The 12314-nt window shown below is 48.3% G+C and overlaps 1 protein-coding gene and 1 long non-coding RNA gene across 7 annotated transcripts in view; one reads left to right on the plus strand and one right to left on the minus strand.

Moving 5' to 3' along the window:
* Positions 1-12314, minus strand: part of TMEM225B (transmembrane protein 225B) — a 22142-nt gene continuing 9828 nt past the window's right edge. Inside the window, exons 2-7 of one of the 6 annotated variants that reach the window (XM_059881283.1) lie at positions 9206-9332; positions 7919-7996; positions 5418-5628; positions 4968-5114; positions 4134-4271; positions 1-369 (exon numbers count right to left, since the gene is read on the minus strand). In XM_059881283.1, coding sequence (XP_059737266.1) covers positions 197-369; positions 4134-4271; positions 4968-5114; positions 5418-5628; positions 7919-7930 — 681 coding nt within the window. In that variant the 5' untranslated portion in view covers positions 7931-7996; positions 9206-9332 and the 3' untranslated portion in view covers positions 1-196. 6 annotated transcript variants of the gene reach the window in all.
* Positions 5929-12314, plus strand: part of LOC112444278 (uncharacterized) — an 18413-nt gene continuing 12027 nt past the window's right edge. The window contains exon 1 of the long non-coding RNA XR_009492933.1: positions 5929-7412. This is a non-coding gene — a long non-coding RNA (uncharacterized lncRNA). The remainder of the gene's footprint in view (positions 7413-12314) is intronic.

The raw sequence follows: 12314 nt of genomic DNA on the forward strand, positions 1-12314 counted from the left end.
TCAGGAAGAATTAAAAAAAAACGTTTAACAAATATCAAACACACGCAGGATAGAATCACTGTGAGGAGGGGGAAGGGAGGGGTTGACTTGACACTCAAAAGCCTCATCAGAAACGGCAGAGACTGGGGGAGATTGAAGAGCCACACACACTGACACATGTGCACTGGACGAAGGGCAGGGCACAGACTGTCTGGGTCTAGATAATGGTTTCTTCCTTCAGCAGCGTCTCCTTCTGCATGGAGCTCAGTTCTCCTCCCAGACTATCCAGGTTTTCCAGGTACGAGATCTCTTGGGTGTCCTCAGTACTCTGGGAAATGGGCAACAAATGGCATCTAGGGCAGGCTATTTCTTGGATGAGGCAGATGGCACCTGGGTCACAGCAAAAGTTTGAGTCAGGAGAGAGAAAGTGTATCAAGCTCAGTGCCCTGGAGGTTGGAAATTCCCTCCTCTGACCTGATTCCTCTGGTCTGCACCTGCCCTCCAATTTAGAGTTTTACAGAAATAGCAGGCAAAACAGTACATTGACAGACAAAGCATACAAATAGATGTATAAACTCAAGGAACCATGGCCAGTGCTGGAAGTCATCTGAGCAATTGTCTAACCATTAATTGGTAAGAAAACCAGGTTTCAGAGAGGAAGGTCAAATACAAAGTCCAGGCCTCTTCATGCCCAACCCATTCAAAATTCTCAGTAAGTTTTGAATCTTACTGGAAGGAAGGGAGAGTGAATATTAAGGAACAAATGGAGATACCTGACTGGATAAGAAATGCTGCATTATGGCTAAGACTGAGATAAAACAACTTCTATTTTCAGCTTTACAGTCAACAAGATACTCCCCCACTAAATAAAACTTCTAAATATTTCTTCAAAAACCTATTTATAAATACATCATCAAGTTGGCATCAGAGTAAGACATTTTCAGAAGCCAAACCATAATGATCTTAGGAATCTAGAAGGTTAAGCAAACACACAATTAGCCTTCACCTTGGAGACATCTATTCAACCCAGGTGACCCTGAGTTTCCATTCAGTTGGCTATTTAGGACACAGAAAATAAAAGGAAAGCCCAGGTCCTGTGTGCAATGAGGGGATCTAGTAAGAGTCAACCACATGAAACTGGAACTTCAAAGTTGCCTGCACGGATTCAGAATTCACAAGCACAGGCTAGCTATTATGTGGGTCTGCAGCTAGACTCATAGTACCTAAGTATTTTGATTGAGATCCTAGGGTAGTTGTTGTGCACCCAGGCACCAGGCAGAAGCAAATGCAAATCCTTTTTTAAGGAAACACTTTAAATACAGGCCTCAAAGATCTGCCAAAAAAAAATTTTTTTTCAAGGAAAATGAGTTCACAGTCAAAACCCACAGAACATAGGAAGGAACAAGGCACCACAAGCCAGGGCTTGTAGAAACAAGGGCAAGTAATTCAACTTCAAAACTTATAAGATACAGAATATAAAGTGAGTATGTTTAACATGTATAATAAAAATATATTTAGAGCAGAGATTTAAAACATAAGGAAAAAGTATAAAATGAGATTTACAGGAAAATACAATGTTTAGTTATAACATAGATTCATTGAAATAAAAATTTAAAGGCTAGGTTAAATAGATCAGACACAGCTAAAAAGTGAATGGATAAAACTGAAGATATAGCTAGATACATTATTCAGAATGCAGCCCAGAAAGACAAAGACGGAAAATATGAAATAGAAACTGACAGACATGCAGGATAGAGTATTAAGGTCTAACAGAAGTCCTCCTGGGGTTCCACAAAAGACAAAAAGAAAAAAAAAGATATTAGGGAGGAGCAAAAAATGTTCTAGAAATACCACTCCTCAGCTTCAGTTCATGCACCAAATTGTACACTTTAAAAATAATGCATGGATGAAAGAAGTAATAAGGGAACAAGAAAATATTTGAAATTGAACAACAAAAAATATTACACATCAAAATGAGAGCTTCAAATAAAGATGCAATTCTTAGATGAGGAGTAAAGCTTTAAATGCCTACTTAGAAAAGAAGAAATAATCCATGAGCTTAGATCCTGATTTAGGAAGTTGAAAAAGGAACAGAAGAATAAACACACAAAAAAATTAAGTAGTGGGGAGGGAAGTTCAAAATAAGAGGCAAAAAGCAATTTTGTAGAAAACAAACAAGAAGGTTTGTTTCAAGAAAACTAAAAAGTTGATTCTTTGAAAAGACTAAAACAACTGATAAACCCTTGACAAACTTAGTAACGAAAAAACAGAAAAATCAGGTATGAAAAAGCATACAACTACAGATGCAGAACAAAATTTAAAAATATTTTGTCAATAAAATTTAAAACTTAGATAAAATGTATAAAGAAATATATAACTTGGCAAAACTGACTCAAGAAGAAACAAAATACCTGAATAGTCATGTAATCATTAAAGAAACTGAATCATTAACTTAAAAATTCTCCCATAGAAAAATACCATGCTCCTTCTACTGGAAAGCTTAGTTACACAATTAAATACTCAAGGTAGTAAAAATAAATGAAGCTTAGTTCCTCATATTAATATGGAGGAATCTCGAGATTATAATATCAATCAAACATAGCAAATTCCAAAAGAAAAAATACAGTATCATAATGCTGCTGCTGCTGCTGCTAAGTCACTTCAGTCGTGTCCGACTCTGTGCGACCCCATAGACGGCAGCCCACCAGGCTCCCCCGTCCCTGGGATTCTCCAGGCAAGAACACTGGAGTGGGTTGCCATTTCCTTCTCCAATGCATGAAAGTGAAAAGTGAAGGTGAAGTCGCTCAGTCGTGTCCGACTCTTAGCGACCCCATGGACTTCAGCCTACCAGGCTCCTGGGTCCGTGGGATTTTCCAGGCAAGAGTACTGGAGTGGGGTGCCATCGCCTTCTCTGCAGTATCATAATACTCATATAACATTTTAAAGTATGCAAAACTAAATAATACATTGTTTAAGGATATACAACCATGTAGTAAACATAACTGGCATAAATTTCACAATAATTGATTCCTCGGGATAGAGAAGAAGGTGAGAGAAGGAAGAGCCACATGGTGGGGGGAAAAACTTCAAAGATACTTAATATTCTAACATATTTCATTAATTTTAACAAGCCCATTTTTTTCCACATGTTAACATCTTGAAATAAAGATGTGCCTTACAAGCTATGAGCACCTTAGAATTATATTTGGCATCAGTCTTTTCTTTCTCAGTGGTACATAAAATAAGGGTGTAAATTCTAAACAATGGATTTGACAAAATATGGCTAGTTCTTAAATATATGGTGGAAATATGGGTGTACAGTTTATAATTACTTATATCTTACAGATATATCCTTTGTTATATGTTCAACATATAATAAAATTGAGTCTAAATAGGTTATGATCATGGGTCAGGTTAATATTGTGGGAAGAGGATGAGGAGTAGGGACAATTAGACAGGATCAGATGGGATGAAGAACTTAGATGATGATGATAAATAAAGAAAAAGGGATTCAAGTGAGAAATAAGATCACAGATTTCAAGCTAGAGAGATAGGGATAGAAAGCCTTAGGAACCAGGATGGTGTAAGGGAGCACATGAAATGTGCAAGTTTGGTTCTAAAGTCAAGGAAGACGGGAATGGGGAGGGTGAGGGTGGGGGACAGAGTTGAGGTAGGCCCTAGAGCGGTGCTGTCCAACAGAACCTTCTGCATCCGCACTGCCCAATGTGGAAGCCACTGAGCACGTAACAATGTGGTTTTTGAATATGTGAGGTGTAGCTGGTGTGACCGAGGAACTCAATTTCTAACCTTATTTCGTGTTAATTAATTAAAGTTACCTAGGCACATGTGAAGGCTTCCCTGGTAAAGAAACCACCTGCAATGCAGGAGACCCAGGTTCAATCCCTGGGTGGGGAAGATCTCCTGGCAAAGGAAATGGCAACCCGCACCAGTATCCTTGCCTGGCAAATCCCATGGACAGAGGAGCCTGGCGGGCTATGGTCCATGGGGTTGCAAAGAGTCAGACACGACTGAGTGACTAAACAACAGCAACAGCCACATGTGACTAGGGTTTTGAGCAGCACAGCTCTAGAGCACCCACAGCTCCTGAATCCAGACAGAGGGTGGGGAGAGGGCACCAGCCCCAAATCACTCACCAGCCACCATGAACAGAAGGATGCTGAAACCCAGGACATAGTAAGGCCACTGTATGGAGAACTGCGGGGGGCTGGGCTTCATCCGCAGACTCTGGATCTCCAGGGCATGCAGCAACAAGGCCAGGAAGGCACAAGCCCCTGCGGGATCACAGGCAGGCTCCCTTGGTCTCCTCCTGCCCCTGCTCCAGCCTTCCAGCACCTGCGTGAGGCTCCCTTCTCCTGCCCAGGCCCCTTTTGCTTTCAGAACCAACAACCTTCACCCACACACCTGTCTCACCCTCCTTCCTAACTCTTTGCAAAGCCCGTGTGCCTTGCCTCTCAGAAACCCCTTTCCCAGGTACCCTCTGTGCCTGTGCCCTGGGCCGACTCCAGATGGGCCCCGGGTGTGACGCTCCCACTGTGAGCGTTCCACGTCCTCCATCTGATGGGAGCTTCCCAGGGCAGGGCCTTGGTCAGCCTATTAAAGTTAGAAGGTTCTAGAGGGCAGAGATGGTCTCTTCCATTCGTTCATCCAAGAAACATTTGTATTTGGTTTATAGTCTATATTTCAATTATATTATAACTCTATACCAGGTTCCAGGACAGCTGCTAGGATAGAGATGATGGGAAAGACCCCCAGAGAGATGTTGCCAAGCCAAGGTGATGAGGGCTGTGCCCTCTGGAAGTGCAGTTAGGAGGAGCCCCAAGGAGGGGGTGGCTGTGCCCTGGGCAACTTCACAGAGATGGAAACAGAGGAGAGGGGCCCTAGAAAGTCCCTCTCCTGACCTCAGACAGAGACCATCCCCCCATCTTTGGACCCCTCCCCAAGGCTGGGGCCCACCTGCTGCTCCCCACCTGTGAGGAAACTGATGAAGGCTGACACAAAATTGTGCTTCCGGGTCCTCGGAAAGAGCTGAGACGCAAAGGACACCATGATGAAAGTGGTGAGGAAAGACAAGACAACGGCGGACAGCAGGGAGACTCGGCCGAGGATGACGTAAACTGCAGGGGAGGGCAGGAGGGAGAGCAGGCTGGGCCCCGGCACTCAGCCCAGAGGACGGAGCCCGGCCAGCCTCGGGTCCCCAACCGTGGCCTGGGGCCAAAGTTCCAACCCCTCATGGGTAGACCGCACATCATTAACACCTTCCCAGCTGCCTACTTTCGTCTAACCCCAAGAGACAGAGAAAATGTCCTTTCAGGCATGTTCATTCTGTTCTATCTGCCCCCACCAGTCCTCTGTCACCCCCCAAACCCCAAGCTGGCCCTGCTTCCCTCCCCCCGATCCCCGCCTTCAGCCCTCCATACTGGATAAGGGTCGAGGCTTCCAGCACTTGATATGGAAGCAGTTCTCAAACAGGCCACTGAAGAACACTTCCTGGGACTCCTCGTTCACCAGCCGCACCCAGAAGGGGAAGATGGAGACCAGCAGGATAAGCAGGTAGCCCAGGGAAGTCAAGGCAGGGGCTATGGCCCAGGTGAAGCCCTTCACATCTCTGTCCTCTATCGTCAGCATCACCTGGGGGAGGAACAGTGAGGAAGCCCCACGCGGCACCAGGTGATGGAGATGGTGCCCGTGGACACGTCAGCGGACGTGGGGCTCAGGAAATGTTTGCTTTGCTTTAATTAACCTTCCAGACCTCTTCAGCTGGCCTAGCCAACACAGAAAACCTTTTCTCTCACTAACTCACTGGGTGATCTTGAGTGTGTGTAGTCCCTTCTTTGAGCCTCGATTTCCACCTTGGTAAAATTTCCACCCTCCCAGCTCTAAAGTTCTAACTTTTCAGTTCTGTTTAACAGCCCCCGCCCCACCTCCCCACCGCCCCACCCCCTCCCTCACCCCACCGCAACTGGCCACAGAGCCTCTCCAGTCAGCTGTTAGCTACTGTCTGCCCTTGGAGATTTCAGAATGACGACCAGGCAGGGAGTGGAGTGCCTTTAAAACACCCCACCACAACTGGCCACAGAGCCTCTCCAGTCAGCTGTTAGCTACTGTCTGCCCTTGGAGATTTCAGAATGACGACCAGGCAGGGAGTGGAGTGCCTTTAAAACCAGGGCCTGGAGTGCCTTTACTCAGGGACTGGCCCTCTTGCCTCAGGACCTGGGGTTTAGATGGACAGGGGTCCACCTGGTCCTCTGCTGAAAAATGAGCAGAAAATATACACACAGAAACTTTTAAAAATAGTTTTAGAGTTTCATAGACCCTCCTGAAGCCCTAGGCTCCCTCTAGGCCTGGAGGTTGAGCCCCTCAGTTAAGGATCCCTCAAAACTTCTCCATCACCGCCAGCTGTATCAAGAAGTCTTCCTAGAAGGAACACCTGTGATATGGAAGGTAAGCACTGGCTGGAATTGGCTGTAGAAGCCGTGACTGTGTCCCAGTTTTATCACTTGCCCGCTGGGTAACCTCGGGGAACTTACTAAAACTCTCAGGACCTTGGGTTCCCCATTTGGAAAAGGGAGGAGATAACACTTGCCCATTGAGGTTCTTGGGCGGACCAAGTAACATGCTGCAAACAAAGCGTCAAGCACAGTGCTCAGGGCCCAGGCGCTTGGTGAAGGATTCACCTGGTCAGCCTCCTCTGCCTTCACCCAGCCTGGCAGCCCTGAGGAACGAGGTGGAGAGGGCCAAGGAGGGGGAGGAGAGGAGGGTCGTTGGAAGCCTGGGTGCAGCAGCGAGGGTGGGCCCTGTCCAGATGGCCCCCGATGACCATAGCCACATGGCAGTGCAGGAAGGTGGCATCCGGAGGTCAGAGGGACAGGACAAGGGAGATGGGGACACCCCGAGACAACAGCCCTTGTTTCTGCTGCCTCAGCAGACTGTGCCTGGCAGCGCCAAGCTTCCAAGCTGCACATAGCAAGTGAGGGGCTTCCCTTTCCTCTCAGCCCCCATGTGTGCCCAGGCACTGGGGCCCCTCCAAGGCCCTCATACGGACCCCTCACTGCAGCCGGGCGCAAGGAGCATCTCTGAGGCTTTGAGATCGTCTGATCACAACAGAAGAACTAGCCAGAGGGCAGAGGAAATCCACTGCTTATAGAAGAGTTAACAACTGTTCCTCTTTGACTGCTGTCAGAGCGATTGGGAAATTTCTAAAGCACTCTCTCTTTCTGTCATTCCCCAGTTTTTCTTCTTCCCACCTGAAAAAATTTATCCTGCCCTCTCTGCAAAGCTACCCTTTGAGATCTCTCCACCCTCCGGGCAGTACTGATGAGTCACCCGAACTTCAAGGCCTTGGTTTCCTTCACTCTAAGAAGATGAAGTCACTGGACCAGAGAGAGTTGAGTCCTGGCTCTAAAGCTCTCCAGGTAGGAGTCATGGCCGCATCTTGACCCCATCCTCTTCAGGGAATGGTGTACCCTGGACATTTTCAACTGATGCTCTGAGTCCCTTCCTGTCCCCAACCCCCACCCCTCTGAACTTCAACTTGTCTAAACTGACCTCAGTGTCCCCACATTTCAATCACCTGCTCCATCACCCACACTCTAGTCTGGAGTTCGTGCTGCCTTCTCTGTTTCTCCCACACTTGAACCTCATCAACCGTCCTCACCTTCTCAAGTTTTCTTTCATAAAGTCTTTAAAGCACCCACCCTCCTGACCCCACACCCCCCATGACTCTCTCCATTCCTGGAACACCACAGTCACCCCAAGCATCTCCAGTCTGGGTTTCTTCCCTGAGGGCAGGTCTCTTCCCCTTTAAGCCTTTTAAATCCCACATCTTCTGCAAACCTCAGCTTGGCCCTTTCTACTCCCTGGACTCTCCCAGCCACCAGTCTTTATCCATTCACTCCACAAAAACGAACTGTGTACTTACTGGGCGCCCCATGCCCAGCTTAGGCCAACGGGGAGAATCAGGGATGAAAAAAGACAGGAACTCTCAGGCTCTGGGTAACTACTGGGGAGAAGAGACACATAAACTCGTCAGGCAGTACAGTGCTTTCCCCTCCTCACCTGAGGTGACTCCGAGCTGTCCCCTGGCCCGCCCCAGCTGCTCTCCAGAGAGGAGGACCCTGCAGGCCTTTCTCCAGGGATAAGCCAGCCTCTGCATGGAGCTGCCCTCAGTGCTGGCTCTGGACAACTGGGCACCAGGGACATAAGCCAGACTCAAAGGACCACGGACATGTTACCATAAAGGGGGATTTGCAGATCCTTTTGTACTGATGAAGAAATATCTGGAAAGGAGAACAGACTGGTCCAGGATGCCACAGTCAGTCAGAGTGGACACAGGGACCACAACCCTGAACGGCCACCCCATCTCCTCACCTCTTCACCAGTCACCACTGGCCGGCAGTTGGGTTTGGGATTCCCAAAAGTAGAGGAGAAGGAGACAGAATGGGGTGAGGGGAAGAGGGTTGCCAACTTTTTACTTTGCCAAGAACATTCAAAACAAAACGGACTTACTATCATCTACTCTCACTGACGTTTCAATTATTTTGACAAGGGCCAATGACTGGAAGAGCTGCGTGCCCGCTGGGCCTGGTTCCCGCTGGCAGAGTCTCTCCCTGCGCTCCAGCGCCCAGCCCTGGAGCAGCCCTGTCAGCAGCCCAGGTGCAGTGCAGCCCAGATAAGTGTATCCCGGGCTGGAACCGGGAAGGGAACTGTCTGGGCCCCCCGGAGCCTCACTCCCCACGTGTCCCACCAGCCAGTAATCTGAGGTCACTTGGGCTGAAAGTGCCTTAGGCTGGGTGAGGGGTTCCTTCCACTGACGACCCTCCTCCGTCCTTAGTGGTCCCAAAGCCCCAGTGACATTATCCAGACCCATAGATGGGTCCTGACCTGGCCATTGGGCCCCAGATCCAGCCCGACGGCTCCCAACAGAAGGGTAATATTTGGCCTGGGGGGCCTCCTTCACGCCCTCCCCCTCCCAACCCGAGGTTCCACCTCCGCTCGCCCCTCCCCACCGGTCTCCAGTCCCTACACCTCCCCGGCTGCTGGCACAGCCCTTTGGCCGGTGGTCAAGACCCTCCTTTGCTCTCCGCCCGCCTCAGGCCAGCGAGGGGATGCTCAGTCTCCCCACGGAGCCCACCGAGCCGGAGCCCTCGGGGCCCTACGACTGGGGAAACCTGGCCTCCCAGACGGTTGCGGTCCAGGCCTTGCTCACCGGTACGCAGAATGGGGTGGGGGTGGGTGCACCCTGAAGTCCACCGGATTCGAATGCCAGCTCTGCCATCACCAGCAGGGTGCCCTTGGGGAAGTTATTTCTTCTTCCTGGGCGTCAGTTTCCTCATCTGTGAAAAAGGCATGATCATAGTGACTTCTCCAGCGGGCTGGCTGGGAGGGCCTGGGAGACGCGCTGCCGGACCTCGCGCTCACCCCCATCCCCCGCATTCCCAGTCTTTCCCTCGGCCTTGCCCTGCGCATGCACTCAGGCACATCCCACAAACCCCGCCCTGGCCGGCAGTCCTCTGCCCTCCGCTAAAAAGGCTGTGTACACCTCTCCCAAGGCGGGCTGGTTTTAAACTTAGGCTCTTCGAAGAGAGGCACTCTAGCTCCTAGCCCTGGTGGTTGAGCTGGGGGGCTAGTTTGTGTGGCAAGAGGGGCCACACTTGGAGCTGGATGAGTCACCAGCTCCCCGTGATTTGAGACTAAGCTCATCAAGGAAAGGCATTTATAATTCTTTAAGATTTTCAAGAACCAGGACCATGTCTGGCACCTCCACACACCTCTCCACTAGCAGGCACATATTCAAAGACAACAGGAAAGGATGAGAGCTGATGAACCATTAATTTATTGAATCACCTAACATGTGAGACGTGATTATCTACCATGTGAAAGAGGGCTTCCCTGGTGGTTCATATGGTAAAGAATCTGCCTGCAAAGCAGGAGACCCAGGTTTGATCCTTGAGTGGGGAAGATCCCTCGAAGGAAATGGCACTCTAGTATTCTTGTCTGGGGAACGCCATGGACAGACAAGCCTGGTGGGCTACAGTCCATGGGGTCGCAGTCAGGCATGACTGAAGCGACTGACATACATCATGTGAGAGGCTCATTGTATAGTCAGTATTCTACCTGTCATAAGGTTCAGACCCCAATTTGTAAGGCCTCAGGCAAGACAGGTCTTTCTTGGCTTAGTTGGGGCAAGGCAGAGTACAGTTGGGAAGGCCTGGAGCCAGGCCCGGGAGACCTCTCTGCCCTGCTCTCAGAGATGGTGTTTGATCACTCCATCCCAGAGGCTGTCGTTCTCCAGGTGGGAGGGGAAATAGTCAACTTCTAGACTCACAGCTTCACTTTTAGTCACCCTCAGGAAAAAGAATGTTTTCTTCACCCTATTCCCACCCCTACTTGGTTCCCAGTTCCCCAGGGATTCTGACTGGCTCAGCTCTGGTCACAAGCTCATTCCACTCCACCGAAGAAGATGCATCAGCTGTGCCCCACAGAAGCCAAGCAGGTAGAATCATCAAAGTTGAAGGTTTTGAGGAAGGAGGCAGATGAGACCCCCAGGGAATCGCGATTTCCAAGACAAGAATAGCAGGATATGTAAGGGAGGAGGCTGGGCCCTGCTCAGATGACACATTTCTTTTCTTGAAGTCAGATCTCCCCGACCACACATGCATAGAAAAGGCTCCTTGGAGGCCAAAGGGAAGTGATGCCAAGGGATGTTCCCTACCCATGTGCCTTTTCAGTAAAATCCATCTTGGCTAAGAGATGCGTGCACACACACAGGAGGATCCTGAGATGTACCAAATATGGACCAGGCAAATCAAAATGATTGGCCAAAGGAAAACCAGAAGAAATGCCCCATAAAAGTAATTCAAACTGTCACAAGGGGGCCACTCATCGACTCTCTCTCTCTCTCTCCCTGAGTCTATCAACACAAACTGTATTTTTGTCCCGTCTTTAATACTTTCACTATTTTCTGTCTTTGTGGGAATTCTTTTCTGCAAAGCCAAAGGGTCAGGGCCCTGGTCACTGACCACTGGTCTAGTGGCTAGGATCTGGTACTACCGCAATCTCTGGCTGGGAACCGAAGCCTTGCTCCAAGCAGTTGCAGGCCAAGGCCACTAGAGATCATATCAGACCACTTATCTGGAGCAGCCAAAGAACGTTCTAAAAAGGAAGAGGGATGGTGTTCTCAGAAGAAGGAGAAATTATGGCAGACTGTAACAGCATCTTCATACGCACCCTGTCACACTTAAATGTTGTTATACAGCAAATCTAAATCACTGGTATGAATATGCCCAAGCTACCTGGGCTTCTCAGGTGGTTCAGAGGTTAAAGCGTCTGCCTGCAATGCGGGAGACCTGGGTTCGATCCCTGGGTCGGGAAGATTCCCTGGAGAAGGAAATGGCAACCCACTCCAGTATTCTTGCCTGGAGAATCCCATGGACGGAGGAGCCTGGTGGGCTACAGTCCACAGGGTCGCAAAGAGTCAGACATGACTGAGCGACTTCACTCACTCACAGATGGAAAAACTGAGCCCCTGGTTAAGAACATGTCCAAACTATCACATGAATGGTTGCTAAAAAATCATGGGCGATTACTAAAAACATTAGGCTGTGGAGGAATAGATTCTTCACATGGTGCTGGAGCTTATCCTTCTCACAAATTACTAATTGCAAAAGAAACACCTATCTTTATACAGAAGAGATCTGGCGGTCACTCCCTTAAGCCGGTAAACCAACAGTATTACTTGGGGTAGAGTCATCTCATGTCACGTGCCCCTTGAGGTGACAGCAGTATGAAGGAAGCATCGCCTGTGAGGTGCTCTTTCCAGAAGTAGATCATCAGGCCTCTAGACCTCGTTCCAGTTGAGAGAAAATACAGAGGGTAAGGAGGAAGCTAAACGCCACCTCAGGAAAACAAGGAAATCAATTTCATGGAAAGTTATAAAAGGTAACTGTTCTTGACTCCTCCAGAAGTCAGTCATTAAAAAAAAAAAGGTGGGACTCTTCTAGATTAAAAGAATCTAAAGAGATATAAAGCCAAATGTAATGTGACTCTTGATTTTTTTTTTTTCTGATTTGAAATAAGCTAGCTATAAAACACATTCTTGGGACAACCAAGGAAAATCTAAATACAGACTACATTTTAGATGGTATTATGGAATTTAATTTTTTCTTAGATATGTTAATTGTCTTGTGATTACGTACAAGAATGATCTCTTAGAAAAAGCATGCCATAGTATTGGGTTTGCCACAAAGTTCGTTCAGATTTTACTGTTACAGGAAAATTTGAACAAACTTTTGGCCAACCCAATACTCAGGGTAAAG

The sequence above is a fragment of the Bos taurus genome, chromosome 25, assembly GCF_002263795.3.
Source record: "Bos taurus isolate L1 Dominette 01449 registration number 42190680 breed Hereford chromosome 25, ARS-UCD2.0, whole genome shotgun sequence".
NCBI classification, from domain to species: Eukaryota; Metazoa; Chordata; class Mammalia; order Artiodactyla; family Bovidae; genus Bos; species Bos taurus.